At 43.7% G+C, this 17,635-nt stretch overlaps 1 protein-coding gene across 4 annotated transcripts in view; it reads right to left on the bottom strand.

Moving 5' to 3' along the window:
* The window catches only part of LOC114558333 (neuron navigator 1), a 90,832-nt gene that overhangs the window by 67,174 nt on the left and 6,023 nt on the right, over positions 1-17,635 (bottom strand). For 3 of the 4 annotated variants that reach the window (XM_028582262.1, XM_028582265.1, XM_028582263.1), the window contains exons 3-5: positions 16,013-16,914; positions 13,867-13,958; positions 3,229-4,032 (exon numbers count right to left, since the gene is read on the bottom strand). In XM_028582262.1, coding sequence (XP_028438063.1) covers positions 3,229-4,032; positions 13,867-13,958; positions 16,013-16,908 — 1,792 coding nt within the window. In that variant the 5' untranslated portion in view covers positions 16,909-16,914. The remainder of the gene's footprint in view (positions 1-3,228; positions 4,033-13,866; positions 13,959-16,012; positions 16,915-17,635) is intronic. The other variant, XM_028582266.1, reaches the window with a different exon arrangement.

The following is a 17,635-nucleotide window of genomic DNA, read 5'->3' as shown; positions in this document are numbered from 1 at the left end:
CGATTAAAGAAAAACTGATTATACTGAAACTAATCCTAAACCACCTCGCAAGATACACATATAAGCTTAACCTTGATTGTGTGTGTGTGTGTTTGTGTGTGTGTGTGTGTGTGTGTGTGTGTGTGTGTGTGTGAGGTCGGTTATCCCTTTTTAGTGCATAACTGATGATCTTGGGTTATACATCCCGATTAGACCTCAGTGGCATTCTCGATTATCTTTGCTACTATATTGTTGGCCAATCTCAAAAGGACAGTGTCACAGTGCATGGTTCTAGCGGTCACACAACGTAACATGTTCAACACACAGGCCCATATTTTACTCCCTGTAGCTAACAGAGTCAACTTCTAACATGTAGCTTTCATAACAACATGCTATGATAGAGTTAAAGGGACAGTTCACCCCAACATTTTAAAATACAAATGTTTCCTCTTACCTATAGTGGCATTTATCAGTCTAGATTGTTTTGGTGTGAGTTGCCCAGTGTTGGAGATGTCTGCCTTCTCTCGATTATAATGGAACTAGATGGCACTTGGCTTGTGGTGCCCCAAAAAACACTTTGAAGTTGAAAACTCAACAGCAATGTCTCTTTCCAGAAATCATGACCCAGTCACTCAATATAAGACTGGCTAGTTTCATGTAGAATAAAATAGTTCCTACATGAAGCTGTTCACAACCAGGTCTGTGGATTAACTTGAGTAACCACGTCATGATTTCTGGACAGAGACATTGCTGTTAAATGTTTCAATTGTATTGTTTTGGTGCTTTGAGCACCACAAGCCATCTAGTTCCATTATATTTGAGAGAAGGCAGACATCTCTACGGCCAATATCTCTAAAACTGGAAAACTAGATTGATAAACAGCACTACAGGTACAGTAGGAGGAAAAATATGTGTATTTGAATTTGGTTTGAACTGTCCATTTGAGGTTGATTTTTCATGATATAATACCATTTCATGTATGTAGGAAGCAGATGGGGGGAAGGTGGGACTGTATATGGGAAGGGGGGAGTGGATCACTGGGAATGATTCAGTAAACATCCATAATCTATCTTCCTATGACAGAGCACACGGAGCACAAACCAATTAGCTGCGTGTCCCATCGGAAATGGAGAAGCAGATACGATAAAAGATGAGCCCACAGCAGCAAGCTACAGGGCAAGTTACAATTAACCTCCCCCTAACACACACACACACACACACACACACACACACACACACACACACACACACACACACACACATATGAGTGTATTCACATAACTATCCTACACACCTGCTGTGGTTTCAATGATAAACCTCTGGCAGGTTGTGGAAGACTGTAATAACCCAAAGCAACACTTGGGATGCCAGGTAGAGTTAGGTCATTGGCTATTACCATTATTTCACTCCAGTGTCTCTCTCTTTCTCTTGGTCTTTCTCCGTCTCTCATTTATCTTCCTCTGTGAGTGAAGTCTAAGCCCTATTAATTTTCTCCTATAAATCTCAATTCTTACCCTCTACTTTCTTTCTGTCTTGTCTGTTTTTTTCCATCCTCAGCTCCCTCCTCCCTACCTGGCTGCGTGGCGTAGGTGTGGCCAGCAACATTACAACAAGGACTGGAACAAGGTCACACAGAGATACACACTACACACACACCATGTATAATACATAAACACACACATATAGGACTGCAGGGGCAATGTCACAGTGCTGCAGGAGTCGAGCTGGAGAAGAGAGAAAGAGGAATTAAGGAGAGAATCGAGAAGACGGAGAGGTTTGATGATGGAAAATGATTTCCTTGCATCAAGTCAGATATAACGACCTGCTACACTATTCTCTCCCATCTCTCTCACTCTCTGATGCTATCTGCTCCTGCCGAGAGGGAGGGATGAAAAGAGAATGAGCAATAGATAGAGAGAGAAAAACAAAGTGTGTGTGTGTGTGTGTGCGTGTGTGTGTGTGTGTGTGTGCGCGTGTGTGTCTGTGTATGAATGAATAATGGATGTTAGGTGCAGATTTATACCCTGGTTTGAACTGTTAGTCACAAACTCAGTCATCGTTCTCGCAATACACCCCCATGAGCTAAAACTTTGAATATACTATGTGTCCCATTACATTCGCCCCCAATGTGTGTGACAGTGTGTATTCATAGTACTGTGTGTGTGTTTGTGTGAATGGGAGCACGCTAACTACCTGCCCATGCCACCACCCCGCCCCTCAGATTCCCCTCCCTCCTCCCAGACGTTGCCCCCGGTAACAGGAGGGAGAGGTGTGTGTGTGTGTGTGTGTGTGTGTGTGTGTGTGTGTGTGGGGGGTGGATAGTGACCATCTGTCAGTGGCCCGGAGATCAATGGAACTGGAGGGGAGGTGGGAGGGAGGGATTGAAGGGGGGTGAGGGAGTGGTGCAGGGCTAAATATGTGGCCCACTGTGACCGGAGCCTGACTCAATATGCAGCCGTTTTATTTACCGACTGAAAACACACACCCCACTAGTCCCACTCACACGGCCTTTATTAACGAATGGCTGATTTTGGCATGAGCCAGGAAATGCTGAGGCTGCGGTTCTCAACATTATAACATGCATACTGCTTTACATTTTAAAAATATGCTCCCCTGCCAAAAGGGTTGCAGAGACAGAACATGTGAGATAAAATATAATGAGAGAAGGAGTAGGGAGGCATTTGATAGGTTAATATATATCTAGCTCACTGTGGCAGTGGGTCAGATGAGACGAGGACAAAACACTTGAGTGCTAGCTAATGAATCAACAACAAAACAATGTCAGCCCTCTGGAACTGCTTACTTCAGCTGCTTCATGGGAGCACACAGAGCTAGTATACATCCATACACACATTCACACCGATACATACAACATAAATCAAATTTACACATAAAAACAAAGCATTTAGACTGCTGCCTACAGTGATGTAAACATGGGGATTTTCACCACCTACGTGTACAGAGCGAGGGCTCTCACCATTGTAAAGTGAAATCACTTAGAAAAACACACTGACATTATGCTCTGCTGCAATAGTCACTGAACTCATTTAAAATTCACTGTTGATGCTGGAGCTACAGTCAGAGCTGGAGGAAACAGTTTGGGTATAAAGAGGAGAGGAGAGGAGAGGAGAGGAGAGGAGAGGATAGTATTCGATGTCCACTGAATCAAATCAACTGTTAACTTGTTGATATAATTGTACCCTGTCCTAAGGGGTGTCATGGAAAATTGGGATAAAAAAGCAGACTCACCAAGCATTTGGCTGAAGAGCAGCTGCTCCAGGTCTCCCAGAACTGTCACCACTAACTCTGGGTCCACCTTCAGAAAGCTCTTATCATCTTCTCCCTCTATTCCCTTCCTCTCTCTCTTCTCCTCTGCTGCCAGAGCTGCAGATCTCCCCTTCTCGCCTGGTTTCTTGCCATTAGTCCCAGTATTCACAGCTCCATTGGAGTTAGCCTTGGTTGGGTGGTCTGCAGGGTCCGTGTCTACACTGTGGCCCACCTCGGAGGCCTTGCTGATGGGCTTGACCTCAGCATAAGGTCCCCGTGGTTTACCAGGAGCAGGGATTCGACTCGGCTTGCTCCCGTTAGAAGTCACAGGCGGGGAGCAGAAAGGTTTGGGCTTCCCCTGGAAAAGAGACTGTTCTGACTTTGAAAGGGTCCGAGAAAGTGGTTGTCTCCCGCCCCCAGCCTGACCTGTCTTAGTCAGGCCTGGCTTGTTGGTGCCAGTGCCAGGCCGACTCGTATCAGATTGGTACAGGTGCAGCTTCTTCTCAGCATCAGTGAGCACACACAAGTTGTTAAGTGATCGCTGCTTGCGGAGACCAGAAGGATTTGGGATTGGGATGGATCCAGAGGAGGGCCGGTAGACCTTGAGCTCTGACCCGGAGGGACGTGAAGGTCCCTGGGGCAGAGCAGAGGGCTTGGCTGGGGGCTTCCTAGAGGCCATGGCCTGGGCTGAAGTTTCCTGGCAGGAGACAGCAGCAGACCTCAAGTCCAGCTCTCTGGGCTTGGCAGTCATGCTAATGTTAGCCACATTAGCCTCCAGCATCCCTCCTGCAGAGAGCCAAGCAACAGCATCAGTGGCACACTCTGAGATACACGCATGCAGGCTGAAAGAAATGGAGGGAGAAAATGGCAGAAAGAAAGGGGTAAAAACTCCCAAGAGGTTTGTCTGGTTTGCCTTCCCTCTCTGTCTCCAGTGGGTCGAGACTCCCCGCCGTGTGAGACTGTGGGTTTACCCCTCTGTTGAAAATGACGAGTGGGTTAGTAGAGTGGCAGTAGCAGTCACCCTTACTCACTACTGGTAATCCATAGATCTGCAGACCTGTATCCAGTGCCTAAATCCACTTCCCTGTGACACAATAGCGCTGCTAGAATAAAACACAGCACTGACCAGCTTCTTTCTCTCTCTCTCTCTCTCTGCTTCTCTCGCTCTGTATTCTGTCCCGCTTGCCAGGCAAGCAGCAGCCGACTGACAGGAGAAACAGTCGCAGCAGCAGCAACATCCCCCCTCCTCTTTCTCTCCTCCCTCTACCTCTCCTTCGCTCGCTGGTTTGCTCACTCTACCCCCGCTGGCTCATTCACCCTCCCTCTCTTTCTCCTCTATTCTTCCCTCCTTCTTTCTTGTTGTCTCTCTCTCTCTCTCTCTCTCTCTCCTTCCACTGGCTAATTCACCCGCCAATCCTCTATCTCTCTCTCGCAAACACGCACCGCAGATGCTGTGTTATGCTTAACACCACTGAAGGAAGAAAGGAAGAAAGGAAGAAAGGAAGAAAGAAAGAAAGGAAGGAAGGAAGGAGAGAAGAAATGAAGGGAAGAAAGAAAGAAAATAAATAAATACAGAAAGGAGGAGGAAGGAAGGAAGAACAAAACATATTAATTATATTAGCTCAGTTGTGTGTGACTCAAATAATCCTAGATGCCAAATATTGCAGCCAGATTAAAGACCCCCTACACACACAGATGCACATTCAATCATTCATAATCACATTAGCTGCTGTATTCCTCCATTCATATTCAGATTTTCTTATGTGCTCTAATCACGAGAGGCCCACCCATGATTAAGCTGATACAAATTATCTGTAAAACAGCCATGACTGTAGGATCAGCTTAGAAGAGAACAGGAACCACAATTACCAGTCCATAATACACAACCAGATAGGTCAGTCATTAATTATGTTTCAATTAATAGCCAACAGACCTCAAATGATCATCACACCCCTCCCCACCTGCATCATATTACATCTCCCCTCATCTCCATTGCTTTTTTCTCATTTCCTCCCTTCCTTTCCTTCCTTCCTCCGGACCTACAGTATGTCGCCCATCCCCCCTTCCAGTTAATATAGAAGCACAGGCCATTAAGTTTTGCAGGGTAAAGATTCAGCACAACCATCACGATACCTCAGTTGTTTAAAACAAGCACACGTGTGGGTGTGTGAATGAGTGTTGGTGTCACTATATTTTTGTCTTTCCTCCCCTGCATGTGTCTGAGTATGTGTGTGTGCGTGGGTCTGTCTCTACGAGTGTGTCACATTGATGAGACAGGCTCAGAGAAGCCAAAGCTCCCGTCCAGGGACTCGGATAGCTCTGGCACGGTCACTACGTCATCTCATCGCTCTGGATATCCCATCTCAGTCAATACAGGACACACAAGTAACTCTTCTTCATCCTCTTTATCGTTCCCTTTTTTCACTCATCTCGGGTCCTTTGCTTCAAATACCTACAAGTTCTATTCCTGTAATTCCTTGTAACAAACAGAGCTGGGTGGAGATCCGATAAGAAAGGGACATTACAGTAACAGAGAAATATAATGATGTCATCATTTCTGATCTATCTTTATTTCCATTACAGGTAATCATGATGACAGCGCATGAAATGAACTTAAAGCCCATTGTTACTTTAATGCATCATGTCTGCATACAGGTCTTGTAGTTGGTTGAGTGTTTGTGCTCTATGTAATACCATTAGTGCACTTTCTTATGTACAGTATGCAAACAGCAATGCCTGCAGCTGTGATGTTATCAGGTCTCAAACTGTTAGGAGTAGCATTTAAACAAGCAGGCTGTTGAGCTATTGCCCATTTTCTGTTACATTTGCATAAATCAGTTGACACTAAACCAGAGCAAAAACAAGTGATGTTCTGTTTGCTCACATTCCACACTCAATACTAGATAGGTACTTTAAAAACAGCTCATTTTCATTTGAGCCCAAAAATGACAACGACCCACATTAATGTACGTTCACAACGACAACCTAACATCCATCTGGCATTGAATGAGTGTGTGTAATACAGGAGCTCAGTAGCAGACTTACATTGGCTGTTTTATTGTGTAAAGGCCAAAGCCATTAATTAGAAGCAGCTAGCTTTAATAAAGGGCCAATGTTGAGGTGGTTATGCCACATCGAGGCCAGAGCTGGGGTGGTGACAGTTATGGGGGCTCTGGGGGCTGGTAGCAGGCCAGTAGGGGGGTAAGGGATGTAATTTAAGGCTAATAGGTGCTGTACATTAGCTCCAATACCTCCCTGCTGAGGGATTAAGGTGACTCAAACGAGAGTAGCGGCATACAAGGCAGGTCTGTGTGGCGCACAAATGGACGTGGGGCAAAGACACGCGTCAGTGCTCCTGAAAGCACGTATACACACAGGTAAAGTGTGTCTTGGCAGCACACAGCTACTTGTTTGTTCCAGTACTCGTCTCTCTGGCTCCACAGTCTAATCACTTTAATATATGGCTGATGTAAACATATATTCTCTCACTCTCTTTCTGCTAAGTCTCTCTCTCTCTCTCTCTCTCTCTCCACAAACACAGAGTATGCTGTCTGTGGAGGGTGTCTGACTGACCTGAGCAATCTGGCCTGACATCAGAGAAGCTGGCAAAGTGTGATGAGTGCCAGTGCTCGATATTAGCCTACACATTCATCTCATAGCAAACTTACACATTCTGTAAGTAACAGTGTGTGTGTGTGTGTGTGTGTGTGTGTGTGTGTGTGTGTGTGTGTGTGTGTGTGTGTGTGTGTGTGTGTGTGTGTGTGACAAGCTTGTGGGCTGCCACAGTGGCCAGAGCCATGGGAAATTTGCTACGATGACGGGCAAACACGGTTTCATACACTTTTAGATAGACAGACAGACAGACAGAGGCAGTGTGTCTCTGTACTTTGCATGAGTAAATTTGCCTTAGCATCTCTAAACAGTTAAGAACAGATTCGGCACTATATTTCTACAGAGCAGTAATGCAAAGTAGCCAGTGGGACACACAAACACAGACACTGTGTGGCGCATTATATGCATGTTTACAAAGTTACAGAAGGTCTCCATCTTTGAAAGGAAAAGTACTGTGAGAGAAGAGGAAAGCACTGGTGCTTTGGATGTAACTAATTGTACCAGAGCAACTTAAACTTAAAGAGGAATGATTCCCATTCGACTAAGCAGATGGCATGTATTTTCACCCACTCCCTGTTTTCACCAACTCCCTCTCGGTTTGTCTTGTTTTGCCTTTTTGTGCCCAAGTACAAGGGAAAAAAGTTGTTCTAAAGATGAGACAAGCGTGAACGGGCCAAGAAGTGAGAAGAAAATAACAAGAGTGAGTGTGACTGAGAATAGAAGGGGAGTGCGTCAAAACAGGATAGAGCAGACACCATGAAAGAAGCCTACTGGATGCTACTTGTGAGGAAAAGGAGAAAAACATGTAAGAATGTGAAATTATAATGCAAAAAACAAAGCAATGAGGAAAGTGAGAGGAGGAGGAGAAAGAGGATGGGGTGAGGAAGGATCTCTGTATGTGTGCCAGAGGAGCAGAGGAAATTTGTAAGACAGAGAGGGGATATCCTGCCTCACCGCCTCGCCACTCCTGCTACGTTTGCTTATGTCCGCTAACATGCTAACGCATAGGGTCCACAGGACACACAGATGAATACCAGACCATGACACACAGGGGAAAGGCTCACAGTGACACTCACTCTGGTGCTGCACCAACACAATACCATGACTTTGAATGTCCTGTTTACACCCAAAATACTGACCGACAATCTGATACAAACAATGTGTGGCTTCCTAGTCTGTGTCAAAAATGTAAGTATGAATGAGAGAGGGAGTTATTTCACAATGACAGCTCTTTGGTGGTCTTACTCAGTGCTGATGATGCACAGCATGAGTCACTGGCTTAGGCATTTGGACAATTCAGCCACTTAAAGGCTATCAATGGTAATAGAGTGATTGTATCACTCATACATTTCCTGATTTCAGCGGCACACATCTTAATCCAACAAAAACACCATTCTCCCACAGAACAAATGTCACACACTCCTCATGAATCACACACAGCCGAGAGCTGAAAAACATCCACTGCAATCCGGGGAATGCTAGAGGAGAAGAAGAATGAATTTGTGTGTTTTAAAAGGTATCGTTCTATTGTAGACTCTCCCTCAATGTTGACATTCTCAGTACACTTCCCAGGGGTATCCTACAATGCTGTGCTGCAGAGGCCGGTTGCCTAATTACAGCGTTGTGTGCATACAGTAGCCATGGATATCATCAGCTTGTGTGAGTGTGTTGTTCACTTGTGTAAATGTGCTTCGGTCAGCAGAATAAAACTGCTGTTGCTAAAGTCGGATATACAGTAGTATGTGAATAAAAACGTAGAATATGTTATGAGGAAAACATGAGTGAATGATTCAATTAACATCAGGAATGTTGAGCCTAAAAGAAGTATGTGTATGAGTGTGTGCTTTATTCTCCATGGGTTATTAATTTGACAGATAGGTGTGTGTGTGTGTGTGTGTGTGTGTGTGTGTGTGTGGTCCCACAGAGAGGTTACACACACGACTGACTCCATAACTTGACTCCCTGGGATAGGAGTCACCACATAGGTCAAAAAGGATCTTGAGTGTGTGCACTCATTCACCCGTTTCTCAATTCACCCTTCTCCCTCCTTTCTCTCCTCCTTCATCTCTCGCTCTATCTAATGCAGACATACGAAGGAAGGAAATGTCCCTGGGGGGGGAGGAGCTTCTATGTGCGTCTCCGTGAAGTTTTACTCACTTTTCTTCACACATGTATATCCATGAGTGCATGTCTGCTCACGTATGGCTTATATGCATTCATGTACATGTACACATATATACTGTACATATACATGTACTCACTTTCCCACACTCGAGATGTCTTCCCCATCAAACTCACCACCTAACCCAAACATTAAAAAAACTGGGCCATCACTTCAGCTGTCCCCGCATTGGATTACAGAACTCCTGATGGTTCAAAGTTAGGGTCAAATATAGAGTAAAGCATGATATTAAACCCTAAATAGTGATTACTGCCTCACTCCTGGTGATGAGCGACGACATAATCCAGTCCATGCTTATGTCTGATCATCTTTCCAAAGCTACTAAACCACTCATCACTGTCCAACACCAACTTGGCATATGTCTCTCTGATTAGATTGGCCAAAGAGGATTACGCTCTGTCTAAGAGTAGATGCAGCCAGGGTTATCAAAATGTTATCCGCTACACTGTCCAGGGGCATTAAAGGCATGGTGACCATGAAATTTATAAACTTTAAGCGGATTTCAGGCCTTCATTACTAAAGATTTTCTGACTTCTACTATTCTGAAAGTAAATGGCACAAGGGGTTTTCAAAATGTACTACTCCACGTGAGGGCTCTGCAAAGTGGGGTCTGCATGACAACGTTGGCGTGCAAGATGAACATATACTGAATATCTACTTGTGCTATTTTACACTGTATAAGCTGTAGACTTATCTTTTAAGTCTATTCCGATAACCATAGACATGCTGAATCGTCAATCCCTAATAAAGAGTGTCAAATTCGTCATGTGTGCCACTTCGACTCGTGCTTATGATTGAAAGTCTTACAACCAAAACTACAAATCAAATGCATTACAATAAACTTACATGCAATTCAACAGCACCACTGCAGCCTCCAAAATGACCATAAAGTTGAATCAACACCTGTCTTAAACAGTTTCAACAGAAACTGAACATTATAACCTTCATGAAAAAAGGATTTACTGCTGGACTGTTTATTAGACTGCAGTCCAGTTTTAGCCAAGTGTACTTAATAAACTGGCAAGTGTATATTATATAAGGGGGCCATTATCCATTTCAGGATAACAGTGCATGTTGGCTCATGGCCACTGAATGTAATTTTTGGCTCGCCTTGAGAAACACATCATGAAATCTCTGTTTCAGATTGTGTGACTGTTTCAAAGGAGCACATGCCCATTTTCATTTTCATTTCAAAAATAATAACCTGGAAAGTACAGTTCTTATTGTTTTCTACCCGTAAATGTCAATGTCAGATGAAGAGTGGGTGTGGGATACCTTCAAGGAAAGTCTTAGTGAGCACATTCCCAATCTAAAGATAATAGAGACACACTCCCTAATTTGTCTAATGAAATTGGTGGCGTTGTGACATTTTCTACCTTTTATCGACACACTCCAGTGGATATCTAAAAATAGACTTCCTTGAGGTAAAGAGTCTTACTGCGAAGGTTAGTTTAACATCACAATGGTTTTCACTGTTCATCTAAATGTTTGTGTACAAACTAAATGACTGTAGATTTGTCTCTGTTGTTCCATTCTGCTGATCTCAGTCTCATACGGTCCCATTACTTCAACAGGAACTAAAATGCACTTGTACAGCGATCTCCTATGAACTAATCACTACTTTTCTATGCAACCAATGTAACGGTTATGACACTGTTTTACAGTATAAAGGATCTAATTTGATAATTATGAGAAAACCTTTTTAATGTCTTACCTTTGTATATTTGTGTAAAATGTTTGTGTTACCTGTCTGGATGAATACAGATTGAGATGTTCAGTGGGAAGCTGTGCAGTGTTTCACATTGATATCCAGATGCAACCATGACCTCCTATATGTTTTTAAGTGTCTGTACAGTGTGTGTGTGTGTGTGTGTGTGTGTGTGTGTGTGTGTGTGTGTGTGTGTGTGTGTGTGTGTGTGTGTGTGTGTGTGTGTGTGTGTGTGTGTGTGAGAGAGAGAGAGAGAGAGATAGGGAGAGAGAGACAGAGAGAGACAGAGAGGGACACAGCTGACGTACTTTGAGAGCGTCCGTAGGGATTCAGGCCATACCCTCACTGGGAGATGAAAAATGATACCTAGTCCACATGACATTTATTCTTCAACCACCATCTGTGTACTGTCACATCAGCACACATACACACCCATGCTGCAGACATGAACGCATGCTTAAATACACCTCTCCAGAGAGCCATAAGGTCAGGAGGTCTGGGGTCTAATTGAAAGACCACATGGTGCTTCAGTCACATTAAATGTTCAGGTCTTCATTAGGGGCTCAAATGGAAGATGTAAGAGCTGATTATGTTACAAACATCTGATTCAATCTAAGTGAATGTTAGCATATAAAAAAACACACTAAATTTGTGGAAAACTACTCTTTTACTGTAGTAACTAAAGACAACCATAACCAAATCACGCCATTATGTGGCCTTGTGTTGTGTGTTCTCAGAGCCCTCAGCTTTCAGATATTCAACCATCATTCAATCTATTCTTTTGTGTGCACACATTTGCTGTTTGGACTCTTTCCTTCTTACACAAAAGGAAATCCATCAAGCCACTGACCTTATCAAGTCTCCTCTTTTTATCTCTCACCCCTTTCACTTTCTCTTTTCCTTGCCTCCAATCTTTTCCTTCCTCCCTGTTCCTGTCCTTTCCTCTGCTCCCTAAATGACTGTCATTACGGTGTCAGCCCACCCTCCATGTAAATGCAGCTTCAGAGGAGTCTGTTGGGGATTAGGGTCTAAGACAATTTTAGTTCTGTTTCTAACGCCTTCTAGGGACCAATTACACGGCCACAACCATAGTCCCAAGACAGCCGGAGGCCTTTAAAGACAGGGGCTGGTCCACCATGCTTTTATTTGCAAACAGCTCTATTCTGGGGGCCACACTTACAGACAGGCATGATCAAAAGAATAGAGAACTTAAAAGGTAAGGTTTAAAACGGTTTGTGAGGTAATATAATATAATATGATGTCTGACTATGATATTTGCAGTAAAGTTGTGAAGTTTAAGAAGAGGGACACATTTTCCTTGTACTGGCCAGGGTAGAAGCCAGGGCAAATTTGATACCCGAGGTCCACTACCAGCCATGGAGGGTGTGGAGAGAAAGTGCCACAATTTTCTCCATTTCAAAGCAGTAGATTCCATCTTTTCCTAAATACACATTTTATCAGTCTGATTCTCTGTTTTCTTTCTTTCTAAAATTGGGGACCATGTATAAAAAGAGTTATGATTCCTACAGTGTTCACACAGTATGGATGGGGGTACCCTGGACAACTGGAAATCACCACTGTTAACCCATTGCCATTGTTTTATTTTAAATTCCATTGCTGACAAACAATAAAAAACATCCTGATACTTTCTGACTACACTGTACATATTCTGTTTGATGTATAAACTCAAGATTTTGGCCATTTAAAGTGTTCATATTATGCTTTTTGGCTTTTCCCCTTTCCTTTATTGTGTTATATATCTTTTTGTGCATGTTATAGGTTTACAAAGTGAAAAAGTCCAAAGTCCACCCCAATGGGACTTACCATCTCCAACAGAAAACACTGTTCACAAACTGCTCCAAACAGCTCTATTGTAGTCCAGCCTTTACTTCCGTGACGAAAATGTTTCACTTTGTAACGTGTAGCGTGGCACGCCCTCATACTATGCAACCGACTAGCTAGTAATACTTACTGAGCATGTGTGACTCCCAATAAAGATAGTACAGAAGTGTGATGCTTCACTCTGTAGCTAAAACAGAGAACTCAACACACAGGGTGAAAAGAGGAGCTGCAGCAATGTGCAGTACAACAAATATATGGTGTTTTCTGATAATTAAATCACATAAACCTATTCTGGTACAACCTCTAAATACAATTATGAACCTGAAAATGAGCATAATATGAGCACTTAAGAGTGTGTATTAACAAACTCTTGACTGCACATTTCAAAGCCAGGCAGTTGATCCCCTCCTATCCAACTGACACCACATTAAAAAGAATGATTCACTGAGCCACTGTTAAAGTCATATCTCTGAAGCACGTCCACATCCCTCGACTCACACTGACCACGACCAAGCATGACTATAGCTGTGGGTACAGAGCAAATCTTTACTCTAAAGGATGGGGAGGGGGTCATGCTGGGACTGTGGTTTTTTAGGTCAATGAAGCTGGAAAGGAGGAACGGCATGAGAGAGGGAAAGAGAGCAAGTGTAATGGGAGGAAGGGCTTCAAACTGGTCTTGGATGTAGCTGAAATGAATGTGCATTTAACAATACTTCCTGGCAGCGAGTTGAGAAGTGCCCCATTTCATGTCATTACTGACCCACATCAACCCTGTCATCTTCCTTCATCCTAACATCCTGAGCCCATCTTTCTTTTCCATCTCTTTCTCTAGGAACCACTGTAGTCAGCAGAGCCCCAGGCTGAGACACACAAAATTACACCACCTCTCTTCAGACATGGTTCCTGAGGCCTGAAGAGTAGGAGCCTGTTAGACATAGATTTAGACAGAGAATGGTTGTCCCTTAGTCTTCACTAAGTCTTTTCAGATTCCACAATGAGACCCAAAAGTCGGCCGCTGGCTTGTCCAGTCTGACGCCATTTATGACTGTTGGAGTAAATGTGTCTGGCTGCCAGAAAGTAGGCATCCATACCTGCCAAAAAGGGCCCTCGGCGCCCTGATGCTAACTGGGCAGACAGAACTAGACTGTAAATTTTGTTCAGCAAAAGGAAAAGTGATGTGTGTATCTTCTGAAAACAAATTGTGAATATAATCAATGTTTGATGGCATTTGATGTGTGTGTGTGTGTGTGTGTGTGTGTGTGTGTGTGTGTCGAACCTAGTGTTAGGTCATCACAGCAGACTTCTATGGATCCAGAAGAGCAGTCACTCAGTTCGTCCACTGAAAAATCGCTCTCCTGCACATGCAGCCTGTAAACACATCATTTATACAACCGTCACATGTTACTGCACGTAAATCACTTGTGTAAATATCACTCATTACAATCAAACACACAAGCTCCTGTGTATGACAGCAGAAGAACATTGATGACCTTCCCCCAGTGTGTCCACATTCATTTCCTTAAATGAAAATCATAGAAACAGATATTCACCAAGCACTGTGATTGATTCATCCTTATAAAAGTAAGAAAAAAGCTCAAGGATTTTTCTAGTCCTTAATCTTATGAAGTATTGTACATTCAGTGAATATACTTTTCTGCTTTGATTCATTCTTCGTGGATGTATTCATTTAAAGGAACACACCGACTTACTGGGTTATTTAGCTTATTCACCGTAACCCCCAGAGTAAGACAGGTCGATACATACCCTTCTCATCTCTGTGCGTGCTGTAATGCTGTCTGACGGCTCCAGCGGCATCAGGCCAGCACAGAACATGCAGGTGAATGGTTCCAGCAATCCTACTGCTCCGAATAAGTGACAAAATAACGCCAACATGTTCTTATTTACATGTTGTGATTTATAGAGTCACAGCGTGTACAAAAAAACAACGTAACATGAGACACAGCCGTCTTCTAACTGTAAACAAACCAGGAACTATATTCTCAGGTGGAAGAATATAGTACTTGGGCAGAGTGATATGCTCGCAGCAAGCCTGTCTGAGAATATAGTTCCCGGTTTGTTTACTGTTAGAAGATGGCTGTGTCTCATGTTACGTTGTTTTTTGTACACGCCAGACTATACAAATCACAACATGTAAATAGGAACATGTTGGCGTTATTTTGTCACTTTTGTCACAATTTGGAGCAGTAGGCTAGTTGGAACCAGTTACCTGCAGGATCTGTGCTAGGCTAAGCTAATGCTGGAACCGTCAGACAGCGTTACAGCACGCACGGAGATGAGAAGGGTATGTATCGACTTGTCTTACTCTGGGGGTTACGGTGAATAAGCTAAATTCCCAATAAGTCGGTGTGTTCCTTTAACTAAAACCCCACATACCCCTCAACAACATACATCAGACACTAACGTTACTTTTTTTTTACCTACCAACTTAGATTCACCCTTTTCTTGTTTCCATCCCATTTAGTGAGACACTATGTGTGTGTGAGTAAGAGAGAACAACAAATTGAGTCAGGCCAGAGGCTATCAAGAGGACACTTTAACAATCAGCTCTGCTCCAGAAAACACCAAGATTGTGTGTATCCTTGCACATACAGTACAGGCCAAAAGATTGGACACACCTTCTCATTCAATGCGTTTCCTTTTTATTTTCATGACTATTTACATTGTAGATTCTCACTGAAGGCATCAAAACTATGAATGAACACATATAGAATTATGTACTTAACAAGTACAGTGTTGTTAAGTGTGAAATAACTGAAAACATGTCTTATATTTTAGATTCTTCAAAGTAGCCACCCTTTGCTTTTTTATTAATAAGGGAACAAATTCCACTAATTAACCCTGACAAAGCACACCTGTGAAGTGAAAACCATTTCAGGTGACTACCTCATGAAGCTCATTGAGAGAACACCAAGGGTTTGCAGAGTTATCAAAAAAAGCAAATGGTGGCTACTTTGAGGAATCTAAAATATAAGACATGTTTTCAGTTATTTCACACTTTTTTGTTAATTGCATAATTCCATATGTGTTCATTCATAGTTTTGATGCCTTCAGTGAGAATCTACAATGTAAATAGTCATGAAAATAAAGAAAGACATTGAATGAGAAGGTGTGTCCAAACTTTTCGCCTGTACTGTACATGTACATTATAGCTGGAAAGGATACAAAGGAATTAGACTGAAATGGCCACAACAGTGCTCTAGGGCTGGTCTTTAGTATCCAGAGTGGGAGGCAAAGTGTGTATATCAGTAGAGAGGGATCATAAATTGCTACGAGAGAGAGTAATCATATGATAATGACAAGAGAATGGTTTTACAATGGGTGTCAGTAATTGGGGGCTCGTAATGGAAGTCTTCATAAACTGTTGTATCAGTTGTGTTTGTGTGTGAGTGTGCACCACTTACCTGTAGCTGAAGGGAGCCACAGTAGCCATGTTGACTCGAGGTGTGTGTCTCTCTGTGGATTCCTTATCTAGGCTTTGATCCAGCATATTGACAGCCACCTTGGACATAACTGGCATGGAGAATGGGATCGGTGGCAGCGGCAGGGGACAAGGAGAGCAGGCCGGACTGCTGTCGTCAGGAGTACCCATCTCCTCGTCTGATTGGCTGGTGGAGTCACTGCGGCCTCTGATGGCGTGCTCGTAGCTCGTTTGAGCAAAAGAGGGGCGGAGGTTGACGTTGTTCGACATGGTGGACTGGGCTGGGTGGTTTTCTGGAGGCTCCTCCTCTCGTTGTGGCATGACCTCACTCGTTGCCTGGGATACAGTGTTGGAGTGTTCTCCTTTTGAGAAGTGGAGCGGTGGACGCAGGTTGCTGGTTCCCCATGTTTGGTTCTTATTGGCGAGGGAGTTTCTGTTGCGATTGTCATCATGTGGAAACTGTGAGTGGATGTGAGGCGGTGCAGGTTTTCCCAGATCCAGTGTGTCTTTGGAGTGTGGTGTTGGTACCCTGCGCTGGGTTATTGGGCTGCTGTAGGCGGAGCGTGACACCTGGGGAGCAGGTAGAGCTCCAATCCGCTGGAAGAGCTGACTCTTCAGGCCGGCATCTCTCTTAGGTTCCCTGGAGGATGGCCCAGGGATGCTGGAAGTCCGTGGGCAAAGTAAAGGAGAGTGCCTGGGTGTGTGTGTGGGAGTGTGTGTGGGTGTGTGTTTAGGTGTCTGTATTGAGGGCTTGGGTAGATCACTAGCCCGGTGGCGGATGTCTGCTTTGGGGGAGGAGGGCAACAGGCTGTGTGGGAGGGGAATTCCGGATGATGGAGGAGCCCGGGGGGGCGACTTAACATTGACTCCCCCACTCATACTGACCTAAATGGAGAAACACAGGAACAGAGAGAGACACCTATAATGAGTAAAAGCATTGAACTCTGATGTTAGTACTCTACTTTTAAACTAAATCCACAGCAAAAGTTAGTTTTATTCATTCTGAGGTTACCTAAACTGTGTTAAAATTGAATCTAAAGTTTAATCCAATTAGGTAAACAGAGATAGGTCATCCATGGTATGTGGGCATGTGAATCAAGTACATATGACAAACTGAGTCATGGTAAACCACGAGTTGAGCTTATTTTCGGCAAGGCATGGCGCGTCTGCACAATCAAACATGCCTGCTGGGAGTTCAAAAAACAAAAACAGATTCACACACAGTCACATGCTCACAGCAACGTCTAGCTGCTTTTTAGAGCGTTATGTTCTCAAATAACTGATTTTCTCCACATAATGAATTCAAATACACACTTGCAAAGACTCCCACAGACATACATCATTGCCCAAACACACTGCTCTCTCACAATTACAGCTTCAGAGGAGGTATCAGATCGTTCTTACCTGATTTGCTTTGATTCCAGATATTCACTGTTTCTGTTACCCTTTCAGAAGCACATAGCCCTCCCAAGAACTCTTTGTGCCCTTCTGTTCTACGCAAACTGCAGTGAATGTTGGTCAAGTGAAACTTTTCATGTAATGTCATATTCTCTAACTACCTTGTGCTGCTCTGCTGGATGGAAAAGAGGACGGGAGGCTGTGAGGT

Source organism: Perca flavescens, chromosome 7 (assembly GCF_004354835.1).
Source record: "Perca flavescens isolate YP-PL-M2 chromosome 7, PFLA_1.0, whole genome shotgun sequence".
NCBI lineage: Eukaryota > Metazoa > Chordata > Actinopteri > Perciformes > Percidae > Perca > Perca flavescens.
The sequence above is the reverse complement of the archived record's forward strand: the minus strand, read 5'-3'. Positions and strand labels throughout refer to the sequence as shown.